At 34.2% G+C, this 16,896-nt stretch overlaps 2 protein-coding genes across 2 annotated transcripts; both read left to right on the top strand.

Moving 5' to 3' along the window:
• Nucleotides 1–994: 994 nt before the first annotated feature.
• Nucleotides 995–2,463, top strand: LOC106296657. The gene has a single exon (XM_013732845.1). The coding sequence runs from the start codon at nucleotides 1,294–1,296 to the stop codon at nucleotides 2,248–2,250; it is 957 nt and encodes a 318-aa protein (XP_013588299.1). The 5' UTR covers nucleotides 995–1,293; the 3' UTR covers nucleotides 2,251–2,463.
• Nucleotides 2,464–12,809: 10,346 nt separating this feature from the next.
• Nucleotides 12,810–15,511, top strand: LOC106300389 (trihelix transcription factor GT-2-like). Its single transcript, XM_013736520.1, has 2 exons — nucleotides 12,810–13,283; nucleotides 13,757–15,511. The coding sequence occupies exons 1-2, from the start codon at nucleotides 13,030–13,032 to the stop codon at nucleotides 15,327–15,329; spliced, it is 1,827 nt and encodes a 608-aa protein (XP_013591974.1). The 5' UTR covers nucleotides 12,810–13,029; the 3' UTR covers nucleotides 15,330–15,511.
• Nucleotides 15,512–16,896: the final 1,385 nt, after the last annotated feature.

The raw sequence follows: 16,896 nt of genomic DNA, 5'->3' as shown, positions 1-16,896 counted from the left end.
TTTTCCTGTCTATGCAACTCGCACAAGGTTCACAACCATAAATCTTGACATTAAGGTATTGTTTATGTCTACTTCTCATTTTATTTAAAAATTATTACATGTCCATGAAGATTTTAATAATTCAAACATTAACATTCACGAAATTCCAAATTTATATAAAAGAAGAAAGCATTGTATTTTTTTTTTTTTGTAAGAAGAAAGCATTGTATTTATTCTTGCTTTTCATTACACGAACAAATAAGAACTTAGTTTACATGATTTGTTTTAAAGGTGAAGAAGGTTTGGAGTGATGATGACATCGAGAATTAAGTTCAAATGTGTTTTTTCGTATTGATTTTAGATTTAAACAATTAAATTATTTTATAATTTGTCTTACATTTTCAGATTGTTATTTTAAGTTTTTAAAACATTTTGGTTAGTGAAATATTTTATTTGATATGCATATTATTGACAAAATATCATTAAATTGAATTTGGTTGAACCCAATTAAACCTGATCAAATCATATTGATACATGACCCAAAACATTCCAATTTTAAAAACATTGGTCTATACCCAACGAAATGGGAACTAAATAACACTAAATTTTTCATAATTCATTATTGAAAGATTGTATGTGTATACTCACAATTGTATGAAAAGATAAGAGAGAAAAGTTACATGTCTACTTCTGTATATTCAAAACTAGTAAATATATATTTTTATACAAATTAATAATATTAAAATTTGAATTTGGAGAGAAATTTATCTAATATAGAAACAAATTTCATAGTTGTCATTGTTACTATAGTTAAAATTTTAAAATAAACATTAATTTTATTTCTATTTTATTAAAAACGTACACCTTTCAGATTTGTACTACATGCATTAAAAAGTATGGAAATAAATTAAAAGGTTTGAAAATAAACAAAAGCAATTTGATAGATGGGTCCCAGATATCTTCTGATACATTGGATATGAATAACATTTGTCATTTGTCACAAATATAAATTTCTTTCTTGATCCTCAAAGATTTGTGCTGGCCACACGCATTGTCTCTCTTGTTTCATCTCAAAATCCCTAGATTCTCGGCTTGGAATGCTATTTCTCTAAAGATGAGTATTGGTTACCAGTTTTTTGTGCTTGACAATCTTTTATGTTTAACAATTAGAATCATCTGTTATGCTCTTGAGTTTAATATTCGTTTAATCTGAGAGTCTTCATTCCAAGTTTGTATAGTTTAGGCTTGATAGAGTTTTCTCGGATTATTCTCTTGTTCTTGATTAAACCTAATCAAGATTTTCAAGGCTCTTACATGAGAGATCTTGGTCCAAATGTTATGGATAACTTGCCAGTGACCGAGTACAACAATGGCCATAGATGGACGAGCCAAGAAGAAGATGGTGATGGTCATAACAAGTCCAAGAATAGCTCTCCTTGGGGGCGTGTGAAATGGATGGATACGATGGTGAAGCTGATGATAACTACTCTTTCTTACCTCGATGAGGACGATCATAAACATGCAAGGAAAGGTAAATGGAGAACAGTTTCTGAAGTCATGGACGAAAGGGGTTACCATGTGTCGCCGCAGCAATGTGAGGATAAGTTCAATGATCTTAATAAACGTTACAAGAAGCTTAATGAGATGCTTGGTAGAGGAACTTGTTGCGATGTCGTTGAGAATCCTGCGCTCTTGGATAAGATTGGTTACTTGGATGAGAAAGAGAAAGATGAAGTTAGGAAGATCATGAGCTCAAAACATCTTTTCTACGAAGAGATGTGCTCGTACCATAATGGGAACAGGTTGAATTTGCCTCATGACCCTGCGTTACAGCGATCCCTGAGGATCAGATGCAGTGATGATGATGGACATGGGAAACACCAAAATGAAGATCTTGTCGACTGTGAGGAACACAACATGTCTCAAAAGGATTGTGGGGATCGTGGAGTCTCCTTAGGTGGTGCATTGAAGAGATTAAGACGAAGCCAGAACCATGAAGATCTTAGTCATCCTAATCATGTTAACGAGGGTTATGTTCCTCACTTACATAAGCAGTGGACCGAGTCTAAGTCTTTGGAGTTAGAAGAACGCAAGCTCCAGATTCAAGCTGAGTTGATGGAGCTCGAGAGACAAAGAATCAAGTGGGAGAGGTTTAGTCAGAAAAGAGACCAGAAGCTCCAAATAATGAGGATGGAAAATGAAAATATGAAACTTGAGAATGAAAAGATGAAACTGGAATTGAGAGGAGTTGAATTGGGTGCTAGATTCTGAAGAACCCTGGAGATTAGACCTTCTTGATCTAATTATGTACGTAGCTTCAGCTTTGATTAAAGAAACTAATTATGACCAATGTGGTTACATCAAGAAGTGGTAACAATTATATGTCAGTATCTAAATGTTTGCTTAAGTTCACCATTAGACATTATTTATTGTAATAAAGCTAAAAGTTGAAAATTTTGAGGCAAATATATGTTATCACAATTATATATCAGTATCGTAATTGTTTGCTTAAGTTACCATTAGGTATTTTTTATTGTAATAAAGATAAAAGTTGGAGGTAAAGATATGTTTTCATATATGCTCATGTAACATTCTTGGTTTATCTTTTTCCATATATAGGAAGTGGTTCTGTGTGCTTTTAATTATGTCATGTAAGTATCAGTGAGTCAGTGAAAGGGACCAGAAGAGAGAGTAACTATGTGAAAGGGACAAGAACATAGAGTAACTTCTCAAATGACTGCTCTAACTTAGCTTTCTTCCTTTCAGAAATTGATTCTCTCTAATGAGCTTTTTAGGTGATTGATGATTTTTATTTCTTTTTTGAATCTTCCTCACAGTTTTACTGAAAGAAAACAAATCAAAGGAAATGTAGTTGGCTTTGTAAAATTTCAATTTATAAATGTTCCAAAAAATCTCAATTTTGCAGACTCTCATTTTTTTATAGATGAATAAAAGAGAAAATACAAATAGAAAACTAGAAGCTCGGCCCAAACATTATTCTTACTGATTTTTAGACCCACGTAAATGATAAAAGCAAAATCGAACCTTTTCTTAATATGTACAAAATTGAAGGGAAAAGTAAAAAAAAAATATGTTACAAAAAAAAAGTAAAAAAGGTAAAAAAAAAGTAAAATATGAAATGTGTGATCGAAATTCACAAAAAAAAAAGGCAAAAGAAGAATGTGAAGGTGGCCTTTGTTTGTTTTTCTCTCTTTCACCTCTTTTGACCTTTCTTTATTCACAAGAGCCTCTCCTCTGTTTTTTACTTTTCATTTCCTTTGCCCATAATCTTTTTGTTACAAAAGGAGTTCTTAGTTAACAAACAAGATGATAGAAATGGTTTTAGTGAGAATTAAGTATATCATTATGAAAAAAAAAAAAAAAAAAAAAAAGTATATCTTTATGAACATTTTTTCGAAATTCACAAAAAAAAAAGGCAAAAGAAGAATGTGAAGGTGGCCTTTGTTTGTTTTTCTCTCTTTCACCTCTTTTGACCTTTCTTTATTCACAAGAGCCTCTCCTCTGTTTTTTACTTTTCATTTCCTTTGCCCATAATCTTTTTGTTACAAAAGGAGTTCTTAGTTAACAAACAAGATGATAGAAATGGTTTTAGTGAGAATTAAGTATATCATTATGAAAAAAAAAAAAAAAAAAAAAAATGTATATCATTATGAACATCTTTTACTTGGTGCTAAACCCATTTAATGCCATGTTCACCTGATTAAGTTTTTTTTTGTCATCCACCTGATTAAGTTTTTAAAAAGATAAGCTTCCATAAAATAAATGAAACAGTATCTTTCTTTTTTTGTTGCCATAGATAATAGGAAAAAAACAAATATGAAGTTAATTAGAGAAAGCCACAAGGGTGAGCTGGAGACAGATAAACTGAGAGGTAAAACCACATGGGAATATCAAAGTGGCGTAGATAAACTCATCACTCACATGGCATGTGATTTTCCATATTTCCTTTTATACCCTTTTACTTTCCATTATTTCCTTTTTACCCCTTATTCTTTTTACACCTCTCTACTCGCCTTTTTTATTCACCAATTCATGTCAATTTGAATTTCACTTTATAATATACATGCCTCTTACTTTATATATGGATCTACCAACTTTTTTAAAAATAATCCCAAGATTTACACTTTTCAAGTTCTTAATGAATGAGCCCTATATGTGGACCACCCACGCTTATATTAATCCTTTTTATTTGTTGAAATTTTTAATATTTAGCCAAACTATGTTCTACTTAATTAATTGCTAGCCTTACTCGTTTTATTTTTAATCTTCTTCGCAGCAGAATCTATTTATTTTATTCTTTAAACTATACAAATATATTTTGTTCTCCGGGTGGTTTATGGATCCTTAAGTAATGCCTCCATTTTTAAATTAGCTTTGTCTTTGATGTACAGATTATTATATACATTTTTGTCCATGGTATTTAGGTAGAACATATAATAATTATATAGACTGATGCAGACATTTTAATCATCTCCATGAGTCTTCAAGCAATCCATTGCACATTCACATTGTATCTCGGTTTAGTCGTAATTATTCGCTATGCAAGTCGAACCATATAAGTTCCGGCTCTAATTCAACTTAGATATGCGTCGGTTATATATCGAAAAGAACCACACCTAAACCGTATCATGCATAATCATAGTTGGTAGAGGACCCATTTAAAAATGGATGTATATAAAACGGAGAATTACAATTTACGACATCAAAGCAACTTCACATGAATCCAAAATCCGCCGTTAAATATATCGTGCTATGTAGAATTATTTTTTATTAACTCGTCATGGAATATATAATGTTTACACGTCTACTGATCTACGTATGCATATATATAGAGAATAATACATGTATGTTGGTTCAATGGCTGAAGTAGAGAAAATGATTTATTATTTGGAATTCATCAACTGACCATATGCTGCTGATTATCAACATTTCTGTAGAAAATATTATTAGTTTCAGACTTTCAGTTTAAACTTTTATCCAGTCGTATTTAAAATATTATATATATATATATGTATGTGTTATATAATCAAGACCAGAAAATGTATTAAATAAAAGTAAATGGTGGTAGCTAGGTCAGTCAGTTTTCTGCTGGCATATACCGATAGGGATGTTAACATGGGTAATTACTCATGGGTTTACCCAAACCCATTAATATTAATGGGTTGGGTTTTTACCCATCTAAGATTAATTGGGTCAATCATGAGTATTAATTTTAAAACCCATATTTATGTTGGGTAAATACAAAAGGGTAATGGTGTACCCATGAGTTTTCAATTATATATATAGATTTCTACCATTTTAATTAAATTATATAAAATTTGCAAAAAAGTTTTTTTTCCGCTAAAATCGCAAAATCGAGTTTTCCCGCCAAAACCACAAAATGTGTTTTCCCGCAAATACCGTAAAACACTATTTTCCCGCCAAAACGATTTTTTCCGCCGAAAAACCGAGTTTTCCCGCCAAAATCAAAATCGAGTTTTCCCGCCGAAACAGAAAAATCGAATTTCCCCTCAGAAACCGAAAATCGAGTTTTCCCGCCAAAGCCGAAAAATCGAGTTTTTCGTCAAAATAAAAACGAGTTTTCCCGCCGAAACCGAAAAATCGAGTTTTCCCGCCAAAACCAAAAAACCGAGTTTTTCCCGCCAAAACCGAAAAATCGAGTTTTCCCGCCAAAACCGAAAAAATCGAGTTTCCCGCCAAAACCATAAAATCGAGTTTTCCCTGAGTTTTTCCCGCCAAAACCAAAAATCCGAGTTTTCCCGCCAAAACCGCAAAACCGAGTTTTCCCGTCAAAATCAAAATCGAGTTTTCCCGACCAAAAACCGTAAAAAGAAAATTTTCCGTTAAAACCACAAAAACAATTTTTCTATAAAATTGCAAAATCTTGTTTTTATATTAAAGCTCACATTAATGATATTAATATTTTACATGATCTTCAGAGTAAATAAGATAATACTTTGGGTACACACGGGTAAACCCATCATACCATATTGGATTATTTTTTTTTGTTTGGATTTCAATCCTGATGTTTCTGGGTTTTTGCTGGTTGGGTATAAACTGGGTTGGATTATTCGTGGGTTGGGCTGGGCTGGGTTATTTTACCCTAAGTTAACATCCCTACATACTGATATAGTTGAAGTTTAATTTTACTAATCTCTGTACATTACAAAATATGTTAGCATCCCTGTTCGGGAACGCCTAGCGCTAGTCGGGCGTTCGGGTTGGGCCTAGCGCCTAAAAAGAAATCGGGGATTAATCGGAAATTATGCAGGTCGGAAATTTTAGATTGTTTACTATGTTATAAAACATGTTAATCTTTAATTGTGTATAACATTAATACATTTTCATGTTTAAGATTGTATAAAACACACAAATAGAATATATAAATTTAATATAGTGTAATTTTCATCAAAATTATAAATATAAATGATATTTATAAAATTTTAGATCAAATAAATAAATAAAAATATTATTAAAAAAATAGATTAGGCGGCTAGGCGGTCATTTAGGCGGTCTAGGCGGAGAAAATCGGATATCCAATTTTTTAAACCGATTTGGCATAAATCGGAGCGGAAGAGTGACGCGTAGCGCCAGACCGCCTATTTTTAGAACATGGGTTAGCATGAAGAAATATAAGTCAGTATAACTCATTAATCCAACATATACTTATATATCTGATTGGTGCAGAGTTTACGGATAAATTTCACAATTCACAACTCTCTGAAGTTATTGACAAGAATAGCATCAAATCTTGTATATGAGTGCCACGTTGGAAAATGAGACAGATGCTTATTAGAGTAAGATTAATTAGTTCGGAGCACACAGATAAACATATTCGTGTGTATAGGTACTGCAAGTGTGAGTGTGATTTTCCGTGCACACACATATCGGTGTGTGTGGGTGTATGTGTGTGATTTTCCGTGCGAGTAATGATGGTAACTACAGCTGATTATAAAATTATCTGCTAGGTTATAAAGAGAAAACCTCTACATCAATCGTAGTGGCATATTTGACTTTTTCTCTTCTCAATTACCTTATGTAAAATGTTAGTGGAATTTTTTTCTTATGAAAGAAAAGTTAAGTAAAATTAAAGTAGAAGGATACACTTATAAAAGATCAAATCACAAACATTTTTCACTTTTTGGGTGTTTACTGCAGTAAATTCTTCTTTTTAAACGGGTCCATGCTCCTTTCTCAATCCACTTGCATGTTACTTCTTATTCTTTTTTCACCTTAAATTTACCCTGGCCCATCAATAATTGAATTACTTAATTGATGGCTTTTATAATTCTTTTTGTACACTAATGTCTCTGATATTTTAAATATTTATTAATTTTATGCCAAACTCTTAAACTGTTATTTTAAATATAGTTCCCAACATGATTCTAAATTCTCTTTTTTGTTGAGAAAGGGCTTAACATGATTCTAAACTCGCAAATCATATATTTATATACAAGGATATAGTGTACATAATATTATCCTTGAGATCTGCTATCATAATGGTCGTTTTCAACTATGAAGTGCACCTAGGGGTGGGCATTTTACCCGATATCCGAAGCCGCATCCGAACCCGATCCGAAAAACCCGAACCGAAATCCGAACCGAAGTAGCAAAATATCCGAACGAGGATTGAATTAGGAGAGATTGGATATCCGAACTCGAACGGGTAATATCTGAACCCGAATGGATATCCGAAGATAAATATGTATAATTAACCATATATTTTTAGTTTACATCTCTCATTTTATATAAAATATTTATATTAATACTACACATAGTTTAAGCTCATATGATATACGTAGAATTACGGAGAAAATGATTTGCTACTCACTTAAAATGCATGTCAAACTTTTTATTTCAAGAATTAACAAAAAGTTACACCCAAAATTTAAAAACAATAACCAAATTAATATTTTTTTTAGTTTCAAAATGCGATGTCCAAATCTATTAACCATTTAATCTATTAAAAATAAAAAATAGTTAAGTGAAAGTTATAATTTTAAATATAAGAAATTTGAGAAATGAAAAATTTAATTTTTTTTTTCAAAATCTAAATATCCAAACCCGATCTGAAATAACCGAACCCGAACTAAAAATACCCGAACCCGATCCGAAGTACAGAAATACTTGAACGGGTTCTATACCTCTATACCAAAATACCCGAAAATCCGAAATAGCCGATCCGAATCCGAACGGGTACCCGAACATCCACCCCTAAGTGCACCTATGAAAAAGACTCACGACAGATAAACTTACTTTTAAATTATTAAGTAGAATTTATTTATTTTTTAAATTATTAAGTAGAATAAGATAAAATTGTAACGTTAAGGATAATATTATATATCATATTCAATGCTTTTAGGAGCTATCAAAAGGATGGTCCCTGATATGATATATCCACCTTTCAATACATTTCCCTATAATTCATTAAATATCCCAAATCTAACATTATTACTTTTTAATCCTAATGTTGCTGGTAAATTTCCAATCCTTTTACCACATGTACGATATGTCGCTCTATATGCTCAATAGACTGATAATTAGCCTTAGATAAAAATCGTGCTTCCTTTGACAATTTACATTTTTACTATAACCTCAAAACTACATCGTGTTAATAAATTTACATATGTTATAGAATAACAGAATATAGGATGGTCGCTGCATTGCACCCCAAAAAATGATACAGCAAGGTTATGGTAACTGGATAATTTGCGAGCTGTGATGGCTGTGAAGAATTTATTCGTCAGTTCGTCACTAATCTCAAAAATTATGTTGGAAAGTTTTTGGTTTGTTTAATTTTGTATCTCCTGTGTGTTGGTGTTCATCCAATCTTTGTTAATTAAGGATAAACATTTTTTTTGGGTAAACATGTTAAGATTGCATTACCATTTTTTGAGTTTGTGACAGAAGGTACAAAGAAATACTAGTAGCAGAGAATACAAACACCGAAATGAAACTACTAAACAACAACAAAATACAGTAAAGAAAAACACGATTGAGGACGGACACCGAAAGACGAAGGAGAGAGCACTCGAGAGAACTTATGAGAGTTGCCTAGAGTACACAACACGCAAGATCAGAAACTCCATAGTAAGGCATCAGTTATAACATGAGTCACGAGCCGGTAATATTGGCTTGCCCAGGCACTCGCCTCCAAAACATGACCTCACCACGAAGCCCTGCCACCAGCAGAGAGCAAAGACACCAGCGAGAACTCGGAGCTCGCAGCAGACGACAATGGGACCGCACCAAAGCGGCAAAAACCGACGAACCAGAGCCTGTCGAAGCCCCAGACACCAATCACCGCAAACAGCCACCTCTGCTCCTCCCTCCTGAAGTTCAAAGGTATCAGGAAACTCCAACAACCCGTAAGACCCTCACCGGAACCACCAACACCCCAACATCAATCCCACAACCGCTCTTATTTGGATAGACTAATGGATGATAAACCCGCCACTTCCACCAGACCCTGCACGATAAAGGAGCTAACACCACAGGGCAAGAACCAAAGCACTAAACCCTTACTGCAGAGATGCTAGCAACACTCGCTGTCACCGGGAATGAGGACGAAGGTAGACTACAACAATCTAAGACCACATTGACCCGCACGAGTGACTGACTCTGAGAACCAGAGACTGACCAAAAATCGAGCATAGAAGCTCAATCTAACCAGCTCACCAGACCGCCACCTCTGGTTAAGGCGAGAAGAAGAACTCAGCCCTCCTCATGAGCTTGACAGCGACACCTCCTAGCCACAAGGAGCCCTGCACCCACCTACAAGGAGAAACCACTAGCAGGGAGTAACCACCACTGCCAGGGAGCTCGTTGAGATGCAAAATCGACTCTTGATGTATTTGTTTCTCATTGGTGGTGAGAAACCGTGATGAATCAAAAGTAGAGATCTCAGAGACGAGAGCCCTCCAACCGAGAACGAGGGAACTTGTCTTCGACACCAGCAACTGAGCTAACAGACGCCGGAGGAATCGACGATGACCGGAGAACCACCACCAAAGCACAATTGTCCTCCATTGAAAGCAGATCTGGCCAAATCTGAGCGATGCCTTGAAGTTAGCCCTCAGAAGAACCACCAAGCCCCACCCTTACAGACGCACCTCACCACCGCTCCAGATCCCTAACCACCGAGCAGCGACGCCGGCGAAGAGAGGGAGACCACAACAGAAGGTATATCGGTGAGACAAAGAGCAGAGAAATGAGGCGAAACAGAAAAGGAAAAGAGACAGAAAAGATTAAGGGGAAGACAGCCGGTGACGACAGCGACAGACTCGCAGGAATCCGCCACCGGCTGAATGGCGCTAATAAAAAATTAGGGTTTCCGAAAGTTAAGAGGGAGAAGAGGAATTGTTCCAATTCCAATTTCACCCAAACATTGTTAATAGTCTCTTCCAGCGCGAATCGAACCCGGGTGACGGAAGTTACATCCGCAACTCCTTTACCACTGGGCCAACTCAACGTTGGTAATTAAGGATTAACATTGCTAACCCTAGTTCAACTCCTATCAAAACTCGACTATTAATTTATAATCTAATAGCCGACAAAAAAAATTATAATCTAATATTTTTCAAAAAAAACATATAATTTAATATACTCTTTTGCATCGTATAACTTCTTATTGCTTTATACCAAAACCCTAATATTTTGTGACTTTAAATATACTAGGTATAATTTTCTCGACAACAAGATAGAAAATTTGTAAAATATAATCTGTGAGCTCAACAACAACTAGATATGATAGGAAAAAACAAGATATGATTAGGGATTGTAAAAGAAAAAAATTTGATTGAGGATTGTAAATATAAATTGTTTTCCACAAAAAGGTAGAAAATATATTAAGATGGTTAACATGTTATGTACGTGCGTCACAAGTTTGCATATCTAAAGGATTAGTCGGATTTGTTCGGAGTACCCAACAAAATAAATGAAAAATTAAAACGCAAGGTTAAAAAACTGATAAATTTGTGAAAATTACTTATTCTTGAAATTGGTTGTTTGGGCCATGTTTAAATTATTGATTTAGCTAATTACGTTAGATAACGGCTGTCAAATCGGTTCAGCATGATACAAAAATCAATAAACTGAGGCTATGTATGGCCTGAACGGGAAATGGTGACCGTTTACTTCAATCCAGAAAACGACTCACATCTAACTACTTCACTTCTAACATCCCATCATCCTTTATATTTATTATTTTATTGCTTTAGTTTGGGTTATAGTAATAATTTGTCGAGAAAATCATATCTCAGGATTGATTTGAAATCAAGCCCGTGTTTAGAGAGTGTGGGCGATCAGTACTTGTGGTGATTAGAATAATTTGTATATGTGAATGTGAGGGGGACAAATCCAGATCAGTAATCAGGATGAATTAGTTCATTAATTATAAACTTATTTTACCAAAAAAAGTTTTAATTTAAATTTTCAACTAATAATATAATAGCTAGGTAACCCTCAATGATTAAAGGTCAATGGGATCCACGTTAGGGTCTACATAGTAATTCCGAATAATACGTTCCAAAAAGCAAGTTGATCCTCATCTCCAGCTTTTTAAAAAATGCTAAGACACCTAATTTTTTTTACGATTAACCTCTTATTCTTACAGAAGAACAAAAAATGATAAAATATCACAAATAGTAGTATATAAACCATTTCGATATATTTTTATCTTATTTTACCTAAAACTTCCACTATACAAAATTTGTTTATATAAACATTTTGATTGAAAATTATCTTACACCAAAAATCCCATTTCTTTTCCATTATTAACCGAGGGTAATGTCCTTATGAAAGTCATAAGCCCGAAACTAAAATAAATTGAATGCTTGAGATTAAAAGCCGCTTTCTAAGACAATTTTGCTGGACGGACAAAAACCAACTAATCACCACCGTCTTTATGTGCAGCTGTCAATAGATCTCTGAAAATAAATTACTTTTGAATAAATTGGCTAAAAAGCTTCAGTTTCTTCCGTATAAATTCCTGTCTTAACATTACACCGTTGCTCTATTTTCTTTCCTTTTCTTATTATAATAGAAAAACAGTGTTTATGTATATTTCAATCTATCTTCAATTTATTGAATTTAGGTAACAGTATAACGATAATATAATTCGCTTTACTACAAATTGCAAGTTTTAATCATATTATTTATTGTATTTAACATAACACTTTTGCAATAGACATGTATTAGCCATTTTATATTAAAAATAAATTTTTAATATAAAATATATAATTTTTATTATAGTTTTATCATATGTAGAAAATGTCACATTAATTTTAGAAAAGTAAAAATAAAAGTCAGCAATATATATACCCTATTAGATATATCAGCGTGTATAACTTACCAATGTAAATCATAATATAAAAAGTTTGTTATGGAAATACACTGTAAATTAAATCGCTTATTTACTCAACATTTGGAATATGAAAGAGAGAAGTTACGAAGATTTCATTTTGGCTCAAACAAAGGAAAAAAATATCAATGAAAAGTGGTAAAATTTGAATTAAATAGGTAAGAAAAGATATTTCCTCTATTTTAATATGTAAGATGTTTTCTTATTACTTATATAGATGTTTTCGCTTATCAATGTAAACTTTAACTTTGCCAAAAAATTATGTAATCAGTTAATTGTATTATTGTATCTATTATTAATTATATTAAATTTTTATTTAATAGTATTTTTAAAATCATAATATATGCGATTTATGGTAAAACGTAGGGAATTGTAATATAAATATTTTCAAGCTCCTTGAGAGTAACAAGCAGATCCATCACAGAAAGAGAAAAGAAATATAAAAAGAAAAAATAACTTTAGGTGTTTACAAACTCTGACTCCATAAAACCCTGCGCCTCGAGATTTCACTCTTCTTCCTCATGTTAACTCTCTCTCTCCCATTTTTTCTCTTTCTTCTATGAATTTTTATTTTTTCCCTTTTTATTTTTATTTTTCATTTCTGTAACTTCTCCGTCAAAGACAGAGAGAGGGAGAATTTTTTTTTACAAAAAAAAAAACTGTTAAAGATGATGCAGCTGGGTGGTACTACAACCACAGCCGCAACCTCAGCTGCACCCCCACCATCGAACGATTCAGCCGCTGCGGCAGCTGCAGCAACGGTTGGAGCTTTTGAGGTGTCGGAAGAGATGAACGACCGCGGTTTTGGAGGAAACCGGTGGCCGCGGCAGGAAACGCTTGCGCTGCTAAAAATACGATCTGACATGGGAATAGCGTTTCGAGACGCTAGCGTTAAAGGACCCTTGTGGGAAGAGGTTTCCAGGTGCGTCTCCTTTATTCATTTTCCTCTTTTTGGAAAAAATCTCTATTCCACTCTTTGTTTTATTTTATTTTTTTCTAAATCATTGGTGATTTTGATCTAATTTGGAATGATTATTACATAAGCTTGTCTTCTCTTCTTTTTTTTAACTGAAGTAGTTTAAAGATCTGGTTTTTGTAATGTTAATTTTCTCAGATTCGGTTTTACTTTAATTGATTAACTGTTAAACTAGTTAAAGTAAGTTGAGTCATGTTTTATTCATGAGATTGAGAAGGCGAAGTCTTTCACAAACTCAAACTCATGCTGATTGATCCACTTCTCAACTATATACATATACATACATATATATATTCTCATTTTACTTATTTTATTTTATTTAAATAAACAATATATTCGTGACTTTTTCATGAGCAAAATCCATAATATTAAATTTTGTAATTGTGAGTTTAAATTAACTATGTTTATATTGTTCTCAGGAAAATGGCTGAGCTTGGTTACATAAGAAACGCCAAAAAATGCAAAGAGAAATTCGAAAACGTTTACAAATACCACAAACGAACCAAAGAAGGCCGTACCGGAAAATCCGAAGGCAAAACTTATCGCTTCTTTGATCAATTAGAAGCTCTCGAGACTCGACCAACCTCCTCTTCCATCCATCATCAACAACAACAACAACCACCACCACAGACTCAACCGCAACCGCTTCAACCGCAGCCGCCTCTACGACCGCACAACAACAACAGCCCCATGTTCTCCACTTCTCCTCCGGTAACAACTATTACACCGCAGATAACAAACACAACCTTTCCTCCTTATACTCAGCCTGCGAACGTACCTTCGTTCCCAAACATCTCCGGAGACTTTCTGTCGGATAATTCAACATCTTCTTCTCGTTCAACGTCTTCTGACGTCGATGCTGGGGACGGAACCACCACGACGAGGAAGAAGAAAAGGAAGAGAAAATGGAAAGAGTTTTTCGAGCGGTTAACGAGACAGGTTGTTGATAAGCAAGAGGAGCTTCAACGCAAGTTCCTGGAAGCTGTCGAGAAGCGAGAGGACGAGAGGTTGGTTAGAGAAGAGTCTTGGAGAGTGCAAGAGATTGCTCGTATCAACCGCGAACGAGATATCTTAGCTCAAGAACGCTCCATGTCCGCCGCAAAAGACGCCGCGGTTATGGCGTTTCTTCAGAAACTATCTGAGAAACCGAACCCTCAAGGTCAATCAATAATTCCGCAACCACAACCGCAACCGCAACAGGCTCCATCGCAAATGCAGGTTAATAATAACAACAACCAGCAAACGCCTCAACCGCCACCTCCTCCACCTACGCAGCCGACACAGCCAGTGACACCGACCGTAGACACTTCCAAAACAGACAACGGTGATCAGAACATGACTCCAGTGTCGGCCTCGGCGGCAGGAGCGGTGAGCTCATCGCGGTGGCCAAAAGTGGAGATAGAGGCATTGATAAAGCTGAGGACGAATCTTGATTCAAAGTATCAAGAGAACGGACCAAAAGGACCGTTGTGGGAAGAGATATCAGCGGGAATGAAACGTTTAGGGTTCAACAGGAACTCAAAGAGATGCAAAGAAAAATGGGAAAACATAAACAAATATTTCAAGAAAGTCAAGGAGAGCAACAAGAAACGCCCTGAAGATTCCAAGACTTGTCCTTACTTTCACCAGCTTGATGCTTTATATAGGGAGAGGAATAAGTTCCACACCAATAACAACGTTATTGCATCTTCTTCCTCAACTTCCGGTTTAGTTAAACCGGATAATTCGGTTCCTTTGATGGTCCAACCGGAGCAACAATGGCCTCCGGCGATGGCAACTACTACAGTGACGAGTACAGTTGCTGCAACGGCTCAACCTGATCAACATCCTCCTCCTCAGCCGTTGGATAAGAACTTTGATGATGAAGAAGGCACAGATGGAGAAGAATACGACGATGAGGAAGACTACGAAGAGAATGAGGAAGAGGAAGGAGGTGAGTTTGAGCTTATGCCGAGCAATAACAACAATAACAAGCCGACGAATAACATGTGATGTGGATGATCATTCGGGTTCGACTGGGTTGTGGTGAAACTTGAAAGATTAGTAGTAATATTTTTAAAGTTTTGATACAGAAGAAGCGAATTTAAATATTGGAAAGGGCTGGTTTCTTTTTTTATATTTGATTTTTAAGTTATACTGAGAAAAAATAATATGTTGAAACAAAATTTAATAAATGTGATTTAGTTATTTTTTGCGATAAATACATAAACATAAGTAACGGTAAGAGATGGGGACAACGTGGGGCTTAAAAACAAATAATTGAAATTGTAACTTGTAATGTTTTTAAATCATTTATAAATGAATGGTTTTTGTTGTTTGTCTGTATTTGTTTTTTACATATTATTGTTATTGTTTTGTTTACATTATAAAAATAAAGAATTAATTGGGGAGGTGGGACTGAGAGACGAGAGTTGCTCATCCTTTGCCCTTTTCAGTAACAGTTTCCTTGGTAAAATAAATAAAATAAAAACTTTATATTATAATTTAAAAGAAGATGCCAACTTCACATGCACACAATGAGAGAGAGCGTGGGGTTTTTGGGGTCCACGTGGAAAAAGGAATCTTCATCTCCTTTTCTGTCTTGTTCTCTTCGTTGCCCTAAATAACGCAACTCTCTTTCGTAAGGGGTTTATTCGTAAATTCGCATGTGGCAGATCCAACGATGTATACAAAACTCGTATTTAAGACGATGATTCGTTGTGTCATGATTAATTTCCACATGTTTCGTCGCATTTCCAGATCTGTATTAACCAAAGATTGATCATTGATGTATCTACCGATGATCGTGACTGCAAACATTTTATGCATATGCTTACTTATTCATATATGTACACAAACACTCACTCCTGGACTAATCTTAAACGATTAACGAGCACATCATACGCGATGTGATTTTAGTTGTTCTGAATAGACGTCGAGAACAAATTTTTAACTCATTATTGAAGTTTGATATGAACATTCATGTCATATAGTTTCTGCACATGTTAACACAGTGAAATCCGAACTTGGTTTGTACGTTAAGTATATATGTGTATATACTTGTTGATTATAAACTTAAAGATGCCGTTCGTTAATAATCATGATGTTAATTAGTTAGTCCAATTCTTGCCATATATGTAGCTGTAAATTTATGGGTTTTATTCTATATGTTTACAAAACAACATACTACTAGTTTTTTTTTTAAATAATTGCGAGTTCCGTGCATGTGGTAGTTCAGATAATCATCTTCAGCAAAACAAAAGGTTCAGATAATCACTAAAATATGTGAATTAGGTTTGTTAGAGTGGCAAATTATGATTAAAATTGCAGTGAAATTCAAACCATAGTCATTCAACTGACACAGTAACCTTATATAGTACTCATTAATTGTTGAAAATAAACAATCATTATTTAGACTAGATCATTTTTCCTCGCGTAGCACGGATAATATACTTTTATTTTTTTTCACATTTTATCACATGTAAATTATCATCTTAATTTAAGATTAATTGTGTTTATTTGATCAATTGCAACTTACTATTTTTACTTTGATGGTAAATCTTTTGTATAAATGAGGAAA

This window comes from Brassica oleracea, chromosome C6 (genome assembly GCF_000695525.1).
Source record: "Brassica oleracea var. oleracea cultivar TO1000 chromosome C6, BOL, whole genome shotgun sequence".
Taxonomy (NCBI): Eukaryota; Viridiplantae; Streptophyta; class Magnoliopsida; order Brassicales; family Brassicaceae; genus Brassica; species Brassica oleracea.
Note: the sequence above shows the minus strand (reverse complement) of the source record. Positions and strands in the feature narration are given on the sequence as shown.

Excerpts from the sequence above, each read along its gene's own strand:
- LOC106296657 (XM_013732845.1), top strand. The coding sequence starts at position 1,294 with ATGAGAGATCTTGGTCCAAATGTTATGGATAACTTGCCAGTGACCGAG.
- LOC106300389 (XM_013736520.1), top strand. The coding sequence starts at position 13,030 with ATGATGCAGCTGGGTGGTACTACAACCACAGCCGCAACCTCAGCTGCA. Across the intron at positions 13,284-13,756 it reads TTGTGGGAAGAGGTTTCCAG|GAAAATGGCTGAGCTTGGTT; the intron begins GTGCGTCTCCTT and ends TATTGTTCTCAG.